Source organism: Heterobasidion irregulare, assembly GCF_000320585.1.
Source record: "Heterobasidion irregulare TC 32-1 unplaced genomic scaffold scaffold_11, whole genome shotgun sequence".
Lineage (NCBI taxonomy): Eukaryota > Fungi > Basidiomycota > Agaricomycetes > Russulales > Bondarzewiaceae > Heterobasidion > Heterobasidion irregulare.
The window spans coordinates 648,169-669,370 of record NW_009258207.1 but is presented as its reverse complement, the minus strand read 5'-3'; the positions used below and the strand labels follow the sequence as shown (position 1 = coordinate 669,370).

Here is a 21,202-nt window from a genome sequence, read left to right as displayed (position 1 = left end):
CTGTAGCTCTTTTGCTGACTTTCTAGCTGCCTTTAAAAGGGACATAGAAAGAGAGAAATGTGCATTGATGCCCCTAGCCACTTTATTGGCAGCTTGGCAGCTGCCACAAGAGGCTATGAAGACCTTGGCCTTGCATACAAGATCATTAAAGTGGTCATTGTTAGCCAATGCCCGCTACTGGTCATTACAGGACACAACATGCAAGTTGGGCTTAAGGATATGCTATATGCAGCCTTGTAGACCTTGTCTATTAGTACAGTGATTAATACTGTCTTGTGCAGCACACAATCATCATCACTATTGATATTACAATTTTGAGCACTATTTATATTGTTCATTGCCTTGTTATACAGAAGATGCTCAAACTTGGTGTTTTCCTCTAGTTATTAGGCTGTGGAAAAGACAGTCATATTGGTATGTGGTTCCAGAATGATATATTTGCCTGCCATATAGGAAATATATGTATTAAGCATATTAAGATCACCTTCAACAATCTTGTGCTTATTTATATATAGGCATGCCATACATATACTCTTGTCCCCACCCTCTACCTCACTAGTGGCTGTTTGGGAGACCCCTCTCTCTTATTGGATCTTAATTATTTATAATCATGTTTTTAATCAAATTTGCAAATTCAGGTAGCATTGTCTATACTAGTAAAGTCCCATTGAATATTAGACTCAATCATAGTTTTACACATTCTCAGTCCAAATTGTATAAGTGCCATAATTTGTTTTTATCCTATATAAAGTGTATTATCAATTTTCCATTGGTTTATTATCTTCTTAGCTGGGTGTTTAAACTAAATCCTGAAAGACCTGACTTTTTAGGTATTTATTGACCTATTTATTTATAAGATAGAGGAAAGATAAATGTTAAATAAAATCAGAGATATTGAGGTTGCCTATATCATGTCTACTTATTTAGATTACCAAGTTTATATATTAGACCTTGTGGCTTAGTGGCTTAGAGTATCTGTCCCGGGTGCTTGCATACATGAGGTTGTTGGTTCAACTCTGGCAAAAGGCAAGTTTGTTATAAGGTATATTCTGTGTTTAGGTATTTAATGAGTGCTCTAATAGACATGACTCTATAAGAAGGCTATGAGAATTGTGATGCTTGATTTATTATGATTTTTCCGAAATTTCAAGTTATAATCAATCCTAATAATTCCTATTCTAGGAAAATTATGTCTAATTAGAACAGGTTTAGAGGGGGGGTAAGCTAAAAATGTCTAATCCTAATCTTTGATAATTCAGTATAGTAGAGTGTTAATTATAGCTAATTAGAGCTTAATACAAGGGGGTGGTTTTCCAGATGTATGCAGCCCAGGTTCATGCACTAATCCACCTTATACACACCTAATTCCGAGACACCCACCCCATCGCACTCAACCTCGATGTCCCACCCCTCCTCGCATGCACCCTTTACCTTGGCCTCGACCTTCAGGCTGCAGACGTTGTTTGTTGGCTGCTCAGCCTCGACGTGTAGATGCTGGCCATAACTCATCTTCAGTGCCCAACCAGTGTGAAGCTAGCCTGCAACACATCTCATTCGCAGGAGCTGCTGACGTGTGCCTGCCGTGCACATATGTAAGTTCCACATGTTTTTTGACTTTTCATTTCTTTACTTGCACATCTATTGAATAGTCCCTCTGCTACCCACTAATGATTGTGTATGTAATGTAAATATAATAGTTGCGGGCACTCGTACTTAGAGCGCCAGCGAGCGCGCGAGGACAACACAGACGCGAGTCGCGCCCAGTCGCACGGGTCACATGATAAGAAATAAAAAAGTCTGCGACGGAGAAAACGATTCAGAAATACAGAAGGTTGAAGAAATCAGAAGATTCTGTATAGTTTCTCAGTTCTTTCAGAAGTTTTGGCAGCAAAATCTCTTTTTTCCTACCAGCTCCCACCTGGTCACATTTCCGTGTAAAGCTTCCTACCTCGTCCTCTCAGCCGTGGGGGGATTCTCACTGGGCCTGACCGTCGATTGGTGACCTCATAAGCCAATATATGCACGCGTACCCACCACGTTGCGAACATGTTCCGATCGGACTCTTAACACACTGACTGCCTCACCGACTATGTCATTATGCAGAGCCGTCGATGAGCGCCTGTCACGGCGCGGACAGGGTCAATAGGTAACCTCCGTGCTCTATTCGCCGCAGAATGGAGTCTGGTGACAGTGGGGACCCCTAACCTTGAAGCAGCCAGCCCCCAGAACGACAACGATGTATTACCAGCAACAACGTCTCCTGAGTAAACCCCTTGACCTATCCTATCTCATTCGCTCCTGGCTGTCATCATCCCCTCATCTCCGTCTGTCGCGATCACACCGTGTCTGTGTTCCCGATCAGCACAATCGTACTCCTGGCGACGTTCAAGTGCGTCATAATCACCATGTAGTCAAGCATGCACTCGGGCTTGTTTGCGATAGCTCGCCCGCGTGAAGTCTTACACCTCATAAGGCTGGTTTCGCCACTGAAGTGCTGCGCATCCCTGGAACTTCTGCGGCTGATTGCGGAGCACAAGGATAAAGCTGGTGCTACAATCCACGCGCCTTCGAACGGTGCCTCCATTATGAGCTCACGTCATGGTCAAGCATTCCATTCTGTCGCCTGGCTCTCCACCCACCCTTCCTCTTGCGCGCGACATGTCTCCCCGGTAAATGACGACGCCGCGGTCTTCACGAAGTCCGACACTGATGTCGATGCCCGCGTCAATGTGCCCCTTCTGTGGCGGCCCCGGCGCTACACAGAACGTTGAGACATCAACACTGGGTGAGATGGTGCAAACGGACCTTTCGAAGCACCAACACGTCGCCGTTAACGGAATCATTTGATACTAGACAGGTATCGTACGCAAAGCCTCGCAGAACCTGGTCAGACGACGCTTTGTGCGCCAGTGGCTCGGAGGATGGCCTTTCCGACTACATCCTGAAACAAATTCAAGCGTCCGGCCTTTCTGAATCACGTAGCTTCCCAAACATGGAGATGTCCTGACATCTGAAGCCTAAGCTGATCGACTCTTTACAGCGCAGACGCCTGGTATCTTCTGAAGATTTTGATTATCATCATACCGATCGAAGACGGTGGGCGCTGCGAATCATGGTAAAGAATACGTCACGATCGATGTATGCTTGTTCTTGTCAATCCCAGGTATCAACTGTCATGATAGCGCACGCTCAGGGAAGGTAATTGGAATGGGGTGAGGGCCCAGAGCTGAGTTACCTTCAATCGTCAGATTGAGATCAGAGAGCATGGCGCTAGAAGGTGCTCTCTTCCTCTCTTCATAGTACTTCTCAGGAACCCGCTGTTCAGCCTTCTAGATCCTAAGAAACAAATTGATGCGGCGCAAAGGGCTCATATGTCCTGTGCGAGAAGGATGGAGTTCATTGGTCAATGGCAATATCATTGATTGACGCTAGACGGTGGAAGACAACGGCCTTCGAAGCACCTGGTCGAAGCTTGAAGCTTGCAGCATGAAGGCTTGTGGGTCGATCGTATATTTCGAAGATGCTCTTCCTTTTCATCATCTTGTTGGAGTCAGCTTCCTGTGATTAGGAGAGAAATTGGGTGAATGCTAGCCGTGCTCGTTGCCGTCCAAGTTTAGCATGGTCTGTGGAAATTCCGACACCAAACGCAGCGGCTGTTACAGAATCCCGTTTCGGAAACTGCTCTTCTATGTCTGGGCATCAAAAGGGTAGGTGGTGATAGTGTGGTGATCTGCTATGTGGTGCAGCAATGTCATCATTTCTGACTAAATTTATTGAGATGTAACTTTGAATACTTCGAAAATGACTATGGACGTGTCGTCGATGTAAAATCCAGGCGATGCACTATTATCAGCCAATAGCTCCTGGTTCATGACCATCTCCAGCTTTTACACGTCCATACCACCTACAAGGTTCGCCAGCACATCGACAGCCTTATTTCCGTCGGGACCTGTCCACTTCAAATCCACTTTATGGCCCAGGGTCTCCTCCACATACGGGTCGATCCCGTCCTGCAGGAGAGCGACAACAATTTAGGGTTGCCTCCACTGTTTTCTCCTAGGGTGAAGTTGAAATATCCATCGATCAGGCAGTCAACGCCGTCGGTGAATAGCATGATGGTCGGCTTGGCTTCCGAGTAAGGTCGGAGGTCGATAAACTTAACTGATGGCTTCACTATGAGATAGGGAGGCGTCTTGATTCGTGGGATCACAGTCTCGAGAGGTGTTGAGAAGGTAGTAGGCATGTAACGGAAAAGGTGACTGAGAAATGTTCGATGATACTTTAGCGAGAAATCGCCGATGGCTGATCAGATAGGGAGGCCATATTCCGAAATGAGCGAGAGTGACTGTGGCCCGGTGAATTTTTGAAAGATGACACTGACCTCTGGTCATTGCAAGAAACCCGAGTACACGATCGTCAGCTAAGACTCTTCGGCGGCTGGATGTGTCATTGCGACACGAAAGTATTCCGAGGGAGTCTTCGGGGAGTGTACATCAGTCAGTCGCTGGCAGCTTGGCTTGCCATCCCCACCGGCAGTAGTCAATGCTGCGAAAGAAAAGATGAGCGAGTATCATACGCGCGTAAACAGAGATACTCACCTACGGTCGAGTCGCCAACGCCTACGGCCCATATGAACTTTTCCTCGACATTCACAAACGCGGCTGCGAGAGTTTATAGGGCTTGCGACAAGGATTCTTCACGGCTTTGCCAATGGTCAGGTCAAATCGCTCTATCTCCTGTCGGAGTGTGAGAGACACCTGCTCTCCAAGTCCTATGTTTCTGCGGTCCAGTCGACCATGTAGATGATCCTGAATGAGTAGGTGCAATGCGGTGCGGATTTGCAGCGGCAGTTCGTTCATTGCATACTCGACAGTGGCAGTACCGCCGTGACCTGAAGAGTGAATAAGGTTCACGCGGGTGATCTAAGCAAGAACGTTGATCTTCTACCATCAAGAACTGCTAAGAATGTCTAGTTCTGTCCTTGTATATCCTACTCTTCCGTCACAATACGATCCTCGCTGATGCGCGACTGAAGTGACTGGAACGTGACTGTGTGGATACCTAGGGAATCCAACTTTGTGCTCGTGTAGATGTTCGCTAGCCTCTTGCGAGCGTCATCCAGTAGCGATATGCCTCAAGATTGTACTTGATGAGATAGGCTGCCGCGAGTGAGGCCCTCGAGCGCAGAGAGACGATGGTGTGAGACTGAGCATCATGGGTTACTCAACTAGTCCGATGTTCAACCTAATCTTGATGGGCTTCTTTGGTTCTCTAGGATCCTTCATAAGCGTTCATACGCAAACGCTGGGAAACGACATCTGGCTCCGAGAATTCGACACCCACTGATAGCTCTGATGAGTTTGATCAACAACGAAAATAATACTGGCGAGTCATGAACTCACCACAATCTCCCACGACGCCCGCTGCTGCGATCTCGGTCAGCTGCAACGTGGTGAGCGCTACGAAGCATGCGATCAAAAGGACTGATAGGGGGTGTTCAGAGTCACAAGAAAGAAGGCTGACATTCAGAACCGCGGGACCTTGATTTAAGCGATCTGTTCCAGCCTTGGATACGTTGGTCGGAGAGATGTAGCCCTATCGCGCGAGGATCTTCTGCGCCTGAGTCCTGACGGCCGTGATCAGGCGTAGTTCCATGCGGTGGATGACTTTCACGGCGGAACAAGAGCTCTCAGGCTCTAGAAGGACCGCTGTGGAAATCGCCCAAGATCAGAGGCGTCGGGATGGTAAATGGCGTGTGTGAATCAGATGCCGCAGGATCAAGTCCTTGAGGGCTGGATAGGTGTGAATAAGATTCAGAAGACACAAGGCACGGATCTTCAGAACGCAGATGATGTCCAACTGTGCTCGACTGGGCTATACCCGAGGCGAAGTAGCATCAGTCCCATGATTTCAGGAATTCCGTCTCGAGCATGCGATGATTCCTCACAGTGTAAGCATCAGTCATGCCCAAAGGAATCTTGTGGCAGTTCATTCTGTATTTTGGAAATAAGTTAGCCTGTTGTAAATCGAGGTTTTGCGAACGTGGAAAAGGGGCAACTAAAGGCAAACGTGGTCGCTATACTTACTGATCTCCGTGAACTATTGTAGAAAGCTGTTATTCTCGGCCCTCGCGTCCTGTAAAACATCTAAGTAAATGTCACCCTTTCTTATAGGCGGAACATTGCTGAAGCTGATACATTCTGTCAACAGATCCAACTTTCGAAACTAACCAGTCGAGTTGAGTGAAAATGTCCTACCGGATGCGAAGTCTGGCTTCCCCAGTGATCTTCAATGACAACATAGGAAGCAAGTGCATTCTCACGACTGAGTGTAGCCGAAACCTGGTTCCCGCACGAAAAAAAAAGAGACAGAAGCGAGTTTAGAAATTGAGAACACTGTGAAAAACCTGTGGTAAGTACATCAGTACTAATTGGAACGGCTATGTCAGGATGTTTTGGACACTTCGAAGATAATGATGGAAACGTCGTCAATATAGAAACTGGGCTGTTCGGTTGTATCAGCCAAGATCTCCTGATCCATTACCATCTTCAATTTGTCCACATTCGTACCTCCCACGAGATTGCCGAGAACATCGACAGCCTTATTTCCATTTGGACCAGTCCATCGCAATTCCACCTTGTGTTCAAGCGCCTCCTCGACAAATGGATCGACACTGTCTTGGAGAAGAGCGGCAACGACCTGACAAGGATTTGATTTTCTGCACATATCTGGGCTGAAGTTGGAATATCCATCAACGAGACAGTCGACACCGTCGGAGTATAGCATGACAATAGGCTTGGCTGTGCTGTAGAGCTCCAGGTCAATAAAGCGCACTGATGGTTCCACGATCAGGTAAGGTGGTGTCATGATCCGCGGGATCACTTTTTCGGGAGGCGTCTGAGCAGTAGTGGGCAAGAAACGGAGAAGGTGACTCAGATATGCTTGATGAAATTTGAACTTGAAATTCCCGATGGCTGCTCGGGTGAGTGGTGAGTAAAGCATGTTCACTGGATGATGTTACGAGGGACCCTACTAACCTCTTGTCATGGCAAGGGAACCTAGTAGCCGGTCCTCGATCAATACCTCTTTTTCAGTCGCCGGATGTGCCATGGCCACCCGAAAGTACTCCAAAGGATTCTTCGGAGAATGCAGGTCAGCCAGTCGCTCAAAGCTACGCTTTCCGTCAGTGCCCAGTGTACTAAGTGCTGCAAACACTCTCATGTGTGAGTATAGCTTTCACACGGACACTCAATACGCACCAACGGTGGAGTCGCCAACGCCCACAGCCCACATAAGCTGTTCACTGACGTTCACCAGGACAGCGGCAAGGGTCGTACCACTGTGAGCACGTTGCAAGACTTCCATGTGTTCTTGGATCAATACCCGAGCAGCATCCTCCGTAAGACGATGCGGCTTGCGACATATGCTCTTTAGAACTTCGCCTATACTTCTGTCGAACTTCTCTATTTCTTCTCGTAGCATCATAGAAACAAGTGCCCCATTCCCAGAATTACTGCGGTCTAGTCGGCCTCGTAAGTGGTGCTGAATGAGGAGATGCAACGCTGTGCGGATACGTGTTGGTAATATGTTTACCGTATGCTGGACTGCGGCAGTTCCTCCGTGACCTAGAGAGAAAGCCATGAGTATTAGTTGCATCTAAAAACGCAGATTGACCAGTATACCATCTAGGACTGCTAGAAAGAGCCACTGTTGTCCCAGTATGTTCCATTCTTCCGTCACCAAACGATCTTCGCTGATGCGCGATCGAAGCGGTTGGAATGTGACGGCGTGGATTCCCAAAGCGTCTAGCTTTCTATCTGTGTAGACTGCGGCAAGGTTTGCACGAAGCTCATCTAGAGTCGACATGATACCCAGAGTAGCTCACTCGATCTTGAGTGAATGGGCAAAGAATGGCTTGATGCTTGAGCGCTTGAGCAGTGAGCGCTGAGCAGTAGACAAGTAGTAAACATCGACGACTGTTGGCGGTGTTTGGCTCCGGAACGCTTCCGACATGTTGGGAACTGCCGGGGACTTCCGAGCAGGTCTCACAACTGTCTCACAGGGTCTCGCCAGTTCAACGTTGACGCGTTGATGCATTGACACCGCGAACGTTGCACGTCTACTTTACTACTGAACAATAGGTAACATTTTCACAGCACATGGTCTTCTCGTAATACGGACAAGTGGCCGATTTCAGTCATAGCAGGGTCATCTCCAAAGGTATGTGGTCATTGATTTTTTCGAATCCTTTTTGTACAAATTTTGCGCAGGAATTTAAATACGGACTAACCCTCCACATAGGAATCAATAGGCGGCCCTCGATACGCGATGAAGAGGTCTTTGCGCGCGAGCGCTTACGCCTACAGCTTGCCGCGAATCTTATTTTTGCTGGCGCCACGGCCACTCGACCAGGCGCCCTTATCAGCCATGTGCGTTACGAGCACATCGAGTTTCAGCTGTTCCCACCGCTGCCCGGAGAAATCCGGCCACGTGTTGTGCTCGAGGTCAACCTCACCGACATCAAGAGATCTGGAGAGAGATATTCAACAAGGGTAATGTCTAATCGCACTCAAGTAGAAGCCGAGATCGGGCTTGGAAATAAAGAAGCTGAAGCTGAATGAGCTACATAATGACAGGGTCAAGGCGTACATCAGTGCTAGTATGAGCGGTCACGTCAGATTGCTTTTGACACTTCAAAAATGATGATGGAAACATCGTCAATATAGAAACCGGACGTTGCGGTCCTATCAACCAGGATATCCTGATCCATGACCATCTTCAATTTGTCCACGTTCGTACCTCCCAAGAGGTTGCCGAGAACATCGACAGCCTTATTTCCATTTGGACCAGTCCATCGCAATTCCACCTTGTGTTCAAGCGCTTCTTCGACAAATGGATCGACACTGTCTTGGAGAAGAGCGGCAACGACCTGACAAGGATTCGATTTTCGGTGCATATCTGGGCTAAAGTTGGCATATCCATCGACGAGACAGTCGACACCGTCGGAGTATAGCATGACAATAGGCTTGGCTGTGCTGTAGAGCTGCAGGTCAATAAAGCGCACTGATGGTTCCACAATCAGGTAAGGTGGCGTCATGATTCGTGGAATCACTTCTTCAGGAGGCGTCGTGGAAGTAGTGGGCACGAAACGGAGTAGGTGACTCAAATACGTTCGACGAAGCTTAAGCTCAAAATCTCCAATAGCTATCCAGATAGGTAGTGAGCAAGGTATGTTGACACATAGCAAGAATCTGAAAGCCCACACTGACCTCTTGTCATGGCAAGGGATCCAAGGAGCCGGTCCTCAATCAAGACCTCCTTTTCAGTCGCCGGATGCGCCATGGCCACCCGAAAGTACTCCAAAGGATTCTTCGGAGAATGCAGGTCAGCCAGTCGCTCAAAACTGCGCCTTCCGTCAATGCCTAGTGTACTGAGCGCTGCAAAGCCTCTGATGTGTAAGTATAGCATTTGCACAGACACTCAATACTCACCAACGGTGGAGTCGCCAACACCCACAGCCCACATAAGTCGTTCGCTGATGTTTACCAGCACGGCGGAAAGGGTCGTACCACTGTAAGCACGTTGCAAGATCTCTAAGTGTTCATCGATCAACGTCCGAGCAGCCTCCTCCGCGAGACGATGCGGCTTGCGACATATGCTCTTCACAGCTTCGCCTATGCTCCTGTCATATTTTTCGATCTCTTCGCGTAACATGACAGACACAAGCTGTCCATCCCCATTATTACGGCGGTCTAGTTTGCCTTGTAGATGATGTTGAATGAGGAGATGTAATGCTGCGCGGACACGTGTTGGTAATACGTTTACTGTATGCTCTACGGCGGCAGTTCCTCCGTGACCTAGTAGACAGAGTTATGAGTTGAATATCAAAACACATATAGCCCGTTATACCATCTAGCACTGCCACAAATAGCCATCTTTGTTCCAGTATATTCCATTCTTCTGTCACCATACGGTCCTCGCTGACGCGAGAACGAAGTGGTTGGAATGTGACTGTGTGAATCCCTAAAGATTCCTGCTTTCTGCTTTGGCATAACGCAGAAAGTTCTGCGCGGACATCGTTCAAAGTCGACATGACGAGCTGGTAACCACGGTGGCCCACCGTGTTCAATCATGGAGACAAGAATGGCCCCGTGATCGACTGATACACTTTCAACTCCGAGACCTTCCGTCACGCGGATGTTCCGAGCGCTTCTAAAAGTGGGACGAGCAAACATCACCGACACTTTTGGAAGAGAGAAGTTAGAATGAGACAAGCATAGGCTTGGTTCAGAGTTGCCAGGAGCCACATATGGTGGTTTTTTGAGCGGGAGCAACGCAGACGCAAACACCGGGAAACTGGCTTTCTTATTCAGCTCCGAGCCCTAAGGCCTAATGCAGCACGCCCTCTCACCTTGTGTTCGTACACTTCATCATCTTCTGCGCGGTCAACTGGAAAACAATTTTACATACAAGCCTTAAAGCTTTCCCGAACACACCCCTTCAATCCATTCGACATCGCTCTTGACCGTGGTCAGATTTTCGTATCCGACTTTCGTGATTACGACGACGTCCTCAATCCGCACGCCACCCACGCTCTCGTAACGCTTAAGCACTTCATGGTCGATGTGCTTCGAGTCGCGCACGGGTGCCAGGAGGTGTGGCGAGAAATAGCACCCCGGCTCGACAGTCTGTCGGAGACGGACAACGTTCAGATCTACAGTCCCAAGCAAGCAAATTGGGAAGCACGTACAACGACCATCCCTGCCTCTAGCGGCAGTCGCAACCTGAGATATGTGTAGAAATTCTCATGGCCAAGCGCGACCCCTTTGTCGATAGTGTGATTTACATCTGGCTTGCTAGCGCTGGGCACGTCGTGCACGTCCATCCCAAGCGAGTGGCCAAGCCCGTGCGGGAAGAACGCGCTGCTAACACCGGACGCCAGGATCGCCTCCTCGGAATTCCAAGATCCTGATCCGGGGGAATTGGGGGACTTGAATATACCTAGACGTTGGAATCCCTGAACGAGAGTACGATGGCAGAGCAATTGCACAGCATCCCAGTGCAAGCCGGGCCTGAGGAGTGCCATCGAGAGCTGAAAAATGATACATCAGATGTCCTTGTCGAAGTGATCGAGCAGCCGTGTCGTTACCTTCTGCATCTCGAGAACAAGCTCATAGATTGCCTTGGCCTCTGGCGTAAATTTGCCGCCATTCCCAACAGGCATAGTGCGTGTAACTACCATGATACCTCTGTGGTCAAAGTCAATATGCAAATGATGGATAAAGAACGCACTGTCTGAGGCATAGCACTCCCATTCACAGCCTGCATCAATGAGCAGAACCTGGGGCTGCAAATCACGTGCGCTGCCATGGGCAAAGTCGTTCTTGTTGTGATGATCGTGAGGTTTCACAGGTCCCCAGGCAAACTCTTTATCATTACAGCAATAGTGAAGGGTCGAAGCGCGAGTCGAGGCTGCGACGATCGGGAGATACGCTTGGTGGACGGCGCTGCAAGGTAAAGAGAGTTTATAGAATCCGAAAATGAGTGCCAAAAGCAAGACGCACCCTTCGCGTCTGCATGATGCGACGAAGATGGCTTCTGCCTCCGCCTCTTTCTCGATCAGCCACTCGCTAGGCAGAAGAGGCCTGTCAACCCCTGCTCCTGCCCCCTTCTCTAAGCCCCGCACTCCATTCCCCAACACGCGCATCACAACTTCGTGAGCCCTTGAGCTGATCGCGTTAGCTTTGCGTATCTTCTCTATCTCTTCATCCGTTTTGAGAAGTCTTGCGCGGTGGAGTGCGGGCAAAAGGTACGCGTCTGTCACGGTTGCGCTCTTTGAAGCCGCTTTAATCAGCGCCTCTGGAAGCTCCGGAAAGAGGGGTGACTTGGAAGGGAGCGTGTGTATCAGGGCATCGGGAAACGCGGTGAGGGCGTCGACAAGGGCCTTCGACAAATCCGATGTGTGCAGGACTGACGAGGCGTCGTGGATTTCGCGTGCGGCATCAAGGGATGGGGGAGGGACAGACCACATGAGGTCTACGGGTTCGGCTTTCGGTATGAAGAGAGTGATCGAGGACGATTCCAGCGCGGCGGAGGACGTCGTGAGAAGAAGGTAGGAGGCCGGCACAGTGCATCCCGATAGATAGAAGAAATTAGATTCCTAGAGCGGTATTAGATCGTGACACGAAACGAGGCCGATGTCCTACCTGCCGATAGGGCATCTCCCTGTCGGTATCATTTCGATACGGGGTCACTTCGCCTGCAAGGAGGATAACCTGGGGCTAAACCAAGATCCACGACGAGGAATGTAAGTTCAAGCCAGACGATAAAGAGGGTAGATATTACTTTGTCCCTCTCTTCAGCGGAGAGCAGGTCCGCTAGCTTCTCTAGCGTCTTGGTAGCATGTTGTCGACCTATATGACAGATCTGTCAGTGGTCTCTGACACAGCCTGTCAGTATGCGAACTGGGGTAAACCATCTTGACTGCGCTCTGTATGTCGAATGCTAACAAGCGAAGGCAACCCAGGGACTCAGGAAGCCGTTGCGGACGGTGAGCCGGTGAGGCCGTGAGGCGGAGGAAGGAATCCGGAAGTCAAACTTCTTTTCGGAGGTCCAATTCACTGCACATCGCCGCATCGGCATTTGGCAGAGCCAGTGGTTGAATTTCCACGCCCTGCTATCGTTGCACCGGAGTTGCAAATGGTATGAGAGGTTCAAAATCGAGCTCCTCGCAGTAACTCTTGAGTTTATTTAAGCACTTTTCAAGTATCAGGGTTTTTGCGAGAACATAAATTAGGTGCAGCAGTGAGGAGGCAATGAATAATGGTTTTTAGGGCAGAGGTGTCTGAGAGATGCTCAAGACCTCTCAGATCCTAGAGCTCAATTACAAAAAAAAAAAAATATGAATATGGAGAGGTATCGCTAATATTATTCAAGTTATTTTTCCTGACCTTGAGGGCTCCGCTGCTCTTCACCAAATTGTTTTCGACGGGCAGTGCGCGATGGCAGGCAGAGTGACAGAGAGTCTCGGAGCGTGTGACGCTTGGTCATTCTTTGAATCTCCGCATAGTAGGTCGTTCCGCAGTGCGCGCCGTCGGAGTTCGAGTTCAAACGTGATGACGTGTGACCCGTTCGTCGGCAAGATTTGCAACTCCCAAGATTTGCTCGTTTTCGGACACCCCTTCTCAATCATATCACAATAATTCTTTGAGTTTGCTCAAAAATATGAAAAAAATAATAAGATACATTTTAAGAAGCTTCCACAGGTACCATGAAAATTTGGAGCGAGAGAGAACCCAATTTAAGATGCTACAAAGAATTTTTTTGCAACTCCGGTGCAACGATAGTAGGCCTAAACTTCTATGCATTTTCTGACTTCATTACGAATGCATGTCTCAGGAATGATGGTGGCAAGAGAACACCCGCAGTACACAAGCATGAAATTGAGATGTGCCATGATTGTTAATACACAGATCCTCAAAAGGAGACGACAATACGAGAGATAGCAACAACAAAGCGGGGCGACAATGGGCCATGGCGGCGAGAGAGAGAGGTGATGGTAATCAAAGTGTGTCACCAAGCGGTGGTGAGAGAAAGCAGTAGGACCTGGAGGGAGATCTCACGACCATACCTACGGAGATCAAGACGCGGGCCACCCACTGCCAATGGATCTCAGAATATCTCAGAGCCCATGTCCCAATACCACATCGGAGGCGAGTCGATATCCAGCTCCTTCTTCATGATCTCAATGATCCGCCTCTGGCTTTCATCATGATACTGATATGTTCTGAATGAATGATTCGAGTAGAGAGCAAGTAGCATGTCGTAGTGTGGAGACATAGGTCGGCGGTAAAACAGTGACAAGCCGCGAATCTTTGTTCTCAGGTATCTGATAATCATAAAATAAGCCACTATGGGACGAGTGATAGGTTCATCGGGAGCCCATGGAGCTCGAATGTCGCGCTTGTTAACGAATCCTAAGAGCTGATCGTAGGTGACACCGAGACCGAAGCTTAGGATGGCGGACGTCTTTGTGATCGCTGCATCGTATCGAGCGGGGAGCTGTTCCATAGGAGGATACTGTTTTGTTTCCTCTACGAATGCCTGTGATGCGAAGTCAGAATGAAGTCGAAGGATTGACGGGCAGGGAAGGACCTGTAGTCGAGCTAGCTCGCCGCGCGGAGTCAATTTCCAGCCATGCGTGGTGCTGCGAATTAGGTTTCCTCCATCGTCGCGCTGAAGCTCGTTGACATAGGCCGACAAGTCCTCATCTGCGATGTCTGGCGCGATGATACAAGGCATCGTAGAAGCAGTAGGTAACTGATTTTGGTTTCTCACGGTCGGACGGCGCCAACGCAGCCTTTATATATACTAGGAACCTGTAGGAGTCAGCTCGTCTTTGCCAGCCTTGTGATGGTTGTGCCGCAGTCACCAGGTAACCGAAGGCGCCTCTCTTCTACTCGTGACGAAGAAGTGATCGATGGTTTGCCATAGGGGAGGGTATGTGTCTACGACGTCTTTTCCTGCTCGGATTGCAAACTCGACGGTCTCAAAACCATTCAATCCAGATGCATAATACGTGTTCTGCTTCCCTTGCAATGCATCAAACTTGCCATAAAACCCCGCGCGTAGCTCTCGCGGATCGTAGTGTGCGAAATAGTCCCACTTCTCAAACTCCTTGATGTCGTCATCGGTGACAGGACGCGGCAACTCCGTCGCATTTCTTGGGTCCTTGTTGACTTTGGAAAGCGTTTCTTTGAGGAGTATCCGCGCCTCTTCCATCGTCTGACTGCCCCTGTATTTCCCCCATGACCATGTCGTTGCAACAGATGACTCGTTGAAGAGTCGGACGAACGCAGAAGGCTGACCCACAGCCTCGTATGTCTCTGCTTCATACCTGAAGCCACCGGGGGCTGCAACGCTCACGGCACCTGACCAATACTCGGTGATCCCGACAGGAGAGAACACGATGGTTTCGTCAGCGGAAATGTCGAGGTTAGCAGCTTGGAGGGCATGCATGACAGGGGGGAATGCGAGGATGAGCTTGGAGCAGCTTTGCGATGCTGTGGAGCCGGTTTGGTTGGTGTAGGTGATGACAGGATGATCACCAGAGCGATCTCAGTGGCAAATCAAGCCTAGTTGTCAGACAAACGATCATGCAATATGGGCGGAGATGCGCACCTATCTTGGTGATATTCGTGTTCGTCAATATTGGACCCTTGACGGAATTTTCGGCATATTGATGCTTGGTGGTGTACTGAGATCAATTTTTTACTCTCAACACAATATCCTACTATTACCATGCTTTGTCACGCCCTCGGCCGCAAATTCGTCGCATTCTTCGAGGATTCATGTATTTACTACATTGATGCATCTCAACCTCAAAATCAAGCGGGTCCACACACATGCTGTCCATGATTGAATCAAAAAGTTCGCTCCCACTCACGCCACTTTGCTCTTGCCAGACATGGCCTGCTCATTTTTGGCCCAGTACTCTGCTCATGGTCTCGGGAACAACTGCCTGATGCCGAAATTTAGTGAAACTAGCCATACAGCTTCAGGTGTTTATCTCTCAGTGGCAGCGAAGACAACTTGTCCTTGCCATGGAGGTCGCAGTTCATTGAGAGCTGATTATTTTTTCCAACAGGCTCGAAGCTATTTAACTTCGGAACGTGTTTAAGTGGTAGAAATTTCTATTCCATCACAAAGCACACGTGCATCCAGAGCAGATGAGAATAACCAAGATTATCATTTGTACAAGCTTGAGAGAGAGAGGTGATGATAACCAAAGTCTGCCACCAAGCGGTGGCAGGAGAAAGCAGTAGGATCTAGAGAGAGATTTCACGACTATATCTACGGAGATCAAGCCGCCGGCCACTCACTGTCAATAGAGCTCAGAACAGTGTATCGCGGTCCATGTCCCAGTACCACATCGGGGTTGAGTCAATCTCCAGCTCCTCCTTCATGATCTCGATAATTCGCTTCTCGCTTTCGGGCCTATACTGATATTTTCTGAACGAATGATTCGAGTAGAGAGCAAGAACCATGTCGTATTGTAGGGACCGAGGTCGGCGGTAAAATAGCCGCAAACCACGGACCTTTGTCGCTAGATGTTTGGCAATCATAAAAAAGGCCACTACAGGGCGAGTGATAGGTTGATCGGGAGCCGATGGAGCTCTAATGTTGTGCTTGTTGACGAATCTCAAAAGCTGGTCGTAGGTAACCCCGAGACCGAAACAGAGGATGACGGATGTCCTCGTGATCGCGGCATCGTATTGAGCAGGGAGGTGTTCCATAGGTGGATACTGTTTTGTTTCTTCCACCCATCGCTAAAATGTGTATTCAAGAGGTCAGAATGGAGTTGAAGCATTGACGAGCATGGAAGGACCTGTTGTCGTGCTAGCGCGCAGCGCGCAGTCATCCTCCAACCTTGTGCGGCGGTGGGTATTGTTTTTCCTTCAGCATCGTGCTCGTACTCGTTGACATAGGCCGATAAGTCATCATCTCTGATGTCAGGAGCAATTATTTCGGGCATCCTCGAGAAAGCAGGTGGAAGTATAACCTGGCTTCTCACGGTCGGTACCAACGTAGCCTTTATAGGCGTCAAGCGAACACACAGCACAGCCTCCTTGTTATTCTCATCAAATGATCAGAAAAGGCACCTTTATTCTACTTGCAGCTGAGTTCTGGAGTATTCTCAGCATATCTCAATGATTCTAGTCCTCATCGAAGAACAACGAGGCCGAGCCACCGCGGGCAGCCCGAGCGACAGCCCGCTCCACAGAAGTCACTCGTTGCCGTCAGAATCTCATCCCCGGAGATCCACAGGAAAATGCCGGGCGTAGGCTGGCGTAGGAGCTCTATAGTGCATGAGAAGCTATGAATGAGAACGGCTGGAAACCATGAGGTCTGATCGTTCGGTCCTTGTTTTCCTGGCCACCTTGTTCCTACTGCTGCAATACCTCACCGCATGTGATCAGATTTCACTGTGTTCCCTTGACAGCACGATTTGACAAGGAACGGCTCAAACAAAAAGCAGTCTCGAGTGGAACAAGCAGGTATCCAATTGCTAAAAAGCAGGACCGCAACCAGCGTCGGACCCAAACTATCGCTCACTTTAAGCATTACTCTGTCTGTTTGTTCATGGCAACAAACAATCATACTGTAAGTGACGCATAGCTTATCCTAGCGCTCTCGTCACCGAATACTTGCCAACAGGACGGAATCGTGATTACTCGCCAACGACTCTACGCCGATCTTCAAAACTTTCTGACTCATGCATTAGCGGAACCTCATCTTGAATCTCGCTTATATGCCTTTTATAGCCTCTCTCTCACAGCATACTGCTTGGACTTGGTGCCTCGCTGGAGTAATGTATCCTTTGGCTGCCATCCCCAGTCATACTTCTCCCATCACGCAGGCACAGAGCAGTCAGATGAACACCACAGAATGATTCCCGATTTTGCGGCTATCATTACATCCATCAGTACTACAGGCATCGTTCATGACACTCTGGTTTTTTGGGTAGAGGTCAAACCCTTGGATGGTCATGCTGCTGGCAACCCTGATAGCGTAAAATCAGTCAAGGATATTGCAGATGCAATAGCTGTTAACTCAATCATTCAGGTCAACAAGCAGGCACTGTTCTCCTTCCGCCACTTTGAAGGCAACATCCATTATGCATTCTTGATGGTTGGAGCCTACTTCACATTGTTGGAGTATGAAAGGCCGGCGAACCTTACGCCATATGTGCGGCCTGCCGGTTCCCTTCCCACATCACCACAGAAACGAGCGAGGAGTGACATTCGAAAAAACATTCACGATGATCTGGGAGACCCTGCCTCTATCGAACCCGAAGTCTTGTATTTCAACGAGCCTATTTTCATAGATCGTGTAGCGGGCTTTAGCCCGTTGTATCTGAGGGCACTAGATGCCGTCGCCGAGGCATCTGTGGGGCTTTTTCAGGACTTCAGGAGGCCTACCGTTTTCGGTGGCCCGCGCGCTATCGCACAACCTCCAGGAGAAAGGGTAAGCTTTCGTATCATTGCGCAGGATTATTATGTGCCTGACTTTTTGGTGCTACACACTGGTGTGGCGGATTACAGTCAATTGGGCAGGACATGGTGCATTCTAAGCTACTCGGGGAACAACAAAGATATGCCGAAACGCAGTCTCCTTTCACTCAGAATCCTCCCATGCTATCAGTGGCATCTACAGTATCCGTCTTTGAACCTGGCGCGCCCAACTTTCCAACCGTACGATCTCCGCCTATGACGCGCTCTCGAGTACGTGCAGCAACAGAAGCCGCCCTACGAGCAACGAAAGAAGCAGAAAGACTCGCACAGTCCAATCTATCAGCGGACGCCGTCATCGGGGCAGCACAGGAAGCAGGAAGACTTGCTCAGGCCGTTTTAGAAGCAGTCCAAGAAGAAGAGAATGCTCAACAAGCAGAGTCCAAAAGGTCGCCCTTTTCGTCATCGTCTCCTTGGACAGTTCTCTCTTCCCCGTTGGCTGCGGAGAGTTCCCCGATAAATTTACGGGGATCTGCTCGAGCTCACGAGTATGGAAGCTTGCTTGCACCGATTGATATTCCTCTTGATTACCGGGCCCCCTCGACCCAAACCATGGGAGGCATTCGCGACGAAGACGAGCCCATGTCATATGCCGGAGCATCTACCGAATCCTTACTGTTTAATCCCTCGACTCCAGCCATTATTGACGAAGATGAGCCTATGCCACTTGCCAGAGCATCTACCCATCCCTTATTTTTCCCCTCGACTCCATCCTCAAGTGGCGATGTTAACGAAGGCGGATCCACGTCGTCTGCTGGACTAACGTCTACATCGAGGGGTCTGGCTGCTCCTCATGTCGTCCTTGGGTCCCCCTTTGATGCAATACCGCGCCTCGCTCTTCCCAAAGATCCTCCAGCCCTCAAGGGAAGTGGTAAGAAGAAGACTCGTAACTAAATTTGCCAGGATGTACATGATAAGGGGTCCGCCGCAGGAATGCATGATGATTAGAAGTACAAATCTGCTTGTCCCGTGCGCTCACTGAGCCGTTCGCAACATAGTTGTCAATATATACGACGTAGGTCAGATCAATCACGAGCTCAAAAAGTACGTGTCTACGATGTCCTTTCCTGCTCGGATTGCAAACTCGACGGTCTCGAAACCATTCAATCCAGATGCATAATACGTATTCTGCTTCCCTTGTAATGCATCAAACTTGCCATAAAATCCCGCGCGCAGCTCTCGCGGATCGTAGTGTGCGAAATAGTCCCACTTCTCAAACTCCTTGATGTCGTCATCGGTGACAGGACGCGGCAACTCCGTCGCATTTCTTGGGTCCTTGTTGACTTTGGAAAGCGTTTCTTTGAGGAGTATCTTCGCCTCTTCTGTCGTCCGGTTGCCCCTGTATTTCCCCCATGACCAAGTCGTTGCAACAGATGACTCGTTGAAGAGTCGGACGAACGCAGAAGGCTGGCCCACAGCCTCGTATGTCTCTGCTCTGTACCTGAAGCCACCGGGGGCCGCCATGCTCACGGCACCTGACCAATACTCGGTCATTCCGAGAGGAGAGAACACAGTTGTCTCGTCGGCTGAGATGTCGAGGTTAGCAGCTTGGAGGGCGTGCATGACAGGGGGGAATGCGAGGATGAGCTTGGAGCAGCTCTGCGATGCTGTGGAGCCGGTTTGGCTGGTGTAGGTGATGACAGGATGATCACCAGAGCGATCTACGTGGCAATTCAACCCAAAAGTCAGACAAACGATCATGAGATATGGGCGGAAACACGCACCGATCTTGGTGATATTCGTGTTCGTCAATATTGGACCCTTAACGGACTTTTCGGCATATTGAACAAACACTTCATGAAAGTCTTGAAGAGAATGCATAAGAGAACATACGATACAGAAAATTCGGCATTCCTTACCTACAAGGTAGCCGTCATGCTGACCCGCGAAAAAGTGCAATATATCTGGTGTGAAGTATTGAAGCATGTAAATCTACAGAATCAATGTTAATTTCCCAGAAATGAACCATAATGGTGATAAAACACCTACGGCCGGTGTTTCCGTGATATCTCCATAGCCGTATGGAACCATACCCAATTCAAAAATTGGCTGTAGGGACGTGAGATTGTTCGCCGACAACCACTGGAGGAATGGGACGGTATACTCTTCAGGAATGCCGTTCTGTGAAGGTTATTAATTCCAGACGACACTGATTGCAATCAAGTCCAAATACCTTGTATCCAACATTCGTCATTTTCGGAGAGAAGATGTTGTTCCAAAACTCTGTATATCTCTGCGCGTCTCCCTGAACTAAGAGGAATAGCTCTGGAGGCGAAAGAGGGGCCTCTTGAACCTCGCCTGTTATCCAATTGAATAGCCAACTTTTGGCCGTGCTGGTGTAAGGCAGAAGCGGTACACCTGACGCTTCAACAACTGGTAATGTCTCTTTGTACGTCTCGTTCGAAAGCAAGAGAGCTCCCAAGGGATGAAAGAAAGGGCTGTAGACGACCATCAAATCTTTTGGTGGGACTAGGATGATGAAAGCGCATGCTCACTCGTAGTAGTACGCCTGACATTTCCCACCGACTACTGGGTTCTTCTCGAATATGATGGTGCTGAAACCTTTATTTTCGAGCCCGTTGGCAATCGTCAGGCCACTTGGCCCAGCACCCACGATGCATATAGGGTCGGGTGGGGAGATAAGGGTGGGGGCGACGAAAGCGGCCATGAAGCGAGACCCTATCATGATGGCTGAGGAGGGGGGTCGGTAAGTCGTTGCGCATATTCTTCCTTGTCTTTATACCGTGCATGCAGACAATGGAATGAAAGGATGAAACATAAGCTTGACAGAGGATGACAGGTAGTCCAGACGATACCAAAGTATACCCAATAAGCGCTGTCAGCTTGAAGCCAGAAATCACTGGTGGAGCGCTCATATGACGAACTTTGAATGGAAGAAGTTTCCCATCTTCCAAATATCCTTTGATCGTCTGAATCACGGTTGAGAACCGATTGGATGATCGTAATTTACTTGAGGGTGGGGTTTGAGAAGTCGAGGTCCTGCTCATCGAAAAAAACCTGGATTGAGGTGAAACTGGCTGGTGAAATGAGTATTAATTGACTGACTTGTGGGATCCAGAAAGTCAAGGAATGTACCAGACAAGCACTTGACATCTTCGTGTCAAGATCGT

General features: G+C 49.0%; 8 protein-coding genes across 8 annotated transcripts; 1 reads left to right on the top strand and 7 right to left on the bottom strand.

Moving 5' to 3' along the window:
- Positions 1 to 3,887: 3,887 nt before the first annotated feature.
- HETIRDRAFT_105967 (uncharacterized protein) lies at positions 3,888 to 4,243 on the bottom strand (the record flags this gene model as incomplete). Its single annotated transcript, XM_009553104.1, has 2 exons — positions 3,888 to 3,949; positions 3,997 to 4,243. 2 exons carry the CDS (start codon positions 4,241 to 4,243, stop codon positions 3,888 to 3,890), a joined length of 309 nt encoding a protein of 102 aa, XP_009551399.1.
- A 177-nt stretch (positions 4,244 to 4,420) lies between these two features.
- On the bottom strand, positions 4,421 to 4,859 carry HETIRDRAFT_105966 (uncharacterized protein; the record flags this gene model as incomplete). Its single annotated transcript, XM_009553103.1, has 3 exons — positions 4,421 to 4,545; positions 4,599 to 4,619; positions 4,658 to 4,859. The coding sequence occupies 3 exons, from the start codon at positions 4,857 to 4,859 to the stop codon at positions 4,421 to 4,423; spliced, it is 348 nt and encodes a 115-aa protein (XP_009551398.1).
- A 1,507-nt stretch (positions 4,860 to 6,366) lies between these two features.
- HETIRDRAFT_436511 (uncharacterized protein) lies at positions 6,367 to 10,091 on the bottom strand. Its single transcript, XM_009553102.1, has 4 exons — positions 9,910 to 10,091; positions 9,492 to 9,857; positions 9,270 to 9,437; positions 6,367 to 6,974 (listed from the first exon to the last, which is right to left on the bottom strand). The coding sequence occupies exons 1-4, from the start codon at positions 9,968 to 9,970 to the stop codon at positions 6,445 to 6,447; spliced, it is 1,125 nt and encodes a 374-aa protein (XP_009551397.1). The 5' UTR covers positions 9,971 to 10,091; the 3' UTR covers positions 6,367 to 6,444.
- Positions 10,092 to 10,346: 255 nt separating this feature from the next.
- On the bottom strand, positions 10,347 to 12,542 carry HETIRDRAFT_37633 (Metallo peptidase M24B). Its single transcript, XM_009552853.1, has 8 exons — positions 12,466 to 12,542; positions 12,346 to 12,413; positions 12,207 to 12,281; positions 11,565 to 12,160; positions 11,293 to 11,507; positions 11,150 to 11,235; positions 10,751 to 11,092; positions 10,347 to 10,688 (listed from the first exon to the last, which is right to left on the bottom strand). The coding sequence occupies exons 1-8, from the start codon at positions 12,476 to 12,478 to the stop codon at positions 10,476 to 10,478; spliced, it is 1,608 nt and encodes a 535-aa protein (XP_009551148.1). The 5' UTR covers positions 12,479 to 12,542; the 3' UTR covers positions 10,347 to 10,475.
- Positions 12,543 to 14,414: 1,872 nt separating this feature from the next.
- Positions 14,415 to 15,189, bottom strand: HETIRDRAFT_143673 (uncharacterized protein). The gene is made up of 2 exons (XM_009553101.1): positions 14,568 to 15,189; positions 14,415 to 14,499 (listed from the first exon to the last, which is right to left on the bottom strand). The coding sequence occupies exons 1-2, from the start codon at positions 15,016 to 15,018 to the stop codon at positions 14,456 to 14,458; spliced, it is 495 nt and encodes a 164-aa protein (XP_009551396.1). The 5' UTR covers positions 15,019 to 15,189; the 3' UTR covers positions 14,415 to 14,455.
- Positions 15,190 to 15,893: 704 nt separating this feature from the next.
- Positions 15,894 to 16,534, bottom strand: HETIRDRAFT_455051 (uncharacterized protein; the record flags this gene model as incomplete). The annotated part of the gene is made up of 2 exons (XM_009553100.1): positions 15,894 to 16,328; positions 16,388 to 16,534. 2 exons carry the CDS (start codon positions 16,532 to 16,534, stop codon positions 15,894 to 15,896), a joined length of 582 nt encoding a protein of 193 aa, XP_009551395.1.
- Positions 16,535 to 17,448: 914 nt separating this feature from the next.
- Positions 17,449 to 18,965, top strand: HETIRDRAFT_105960 (uncharacterized protein; the record flags this gene model as incomplete). The annotated part of the gene is made up of 2 exons (XM_009553099.1): positions 17,449 to 18,027; positions 18,105 to 18,965. The coding sequence occupies 2 exons, from the start codon at positions 17,449 to 17,451 to the stop codon at positions 18,963 to 18,965; spliced, it is 1,440 nt and encodes a 479-aa protein (XP_009551394.1).
- HETIRDRAFT_152230 (uncharacterized protein) lies at positions 18,942 to 20,757 on the bottom strand (the record flags this gene model as incomplete). The annotated part of the gene is made up of 6 exons (XM_009553098.1): positions 18,942 to 19,732; positions 19,796 to 19,876; positions 19,931 to 20,003; positions 20,061 to 20,192; positions 20,245 to 20,509; positions 20,567 to 20,757. 6 exons carry the CDS (start codon positions 20,755 to 20,757, stop codon positions 19,101 to 19,103), a joined length of 1,374 nt encoding a protein of 457 aa, XP_009551393.1. The 3' UTR covers positions 18,942 to 19,100.
- Between the last annotated feature and the right edge of the window lie 445 nt (positions 20,758 to 21,202).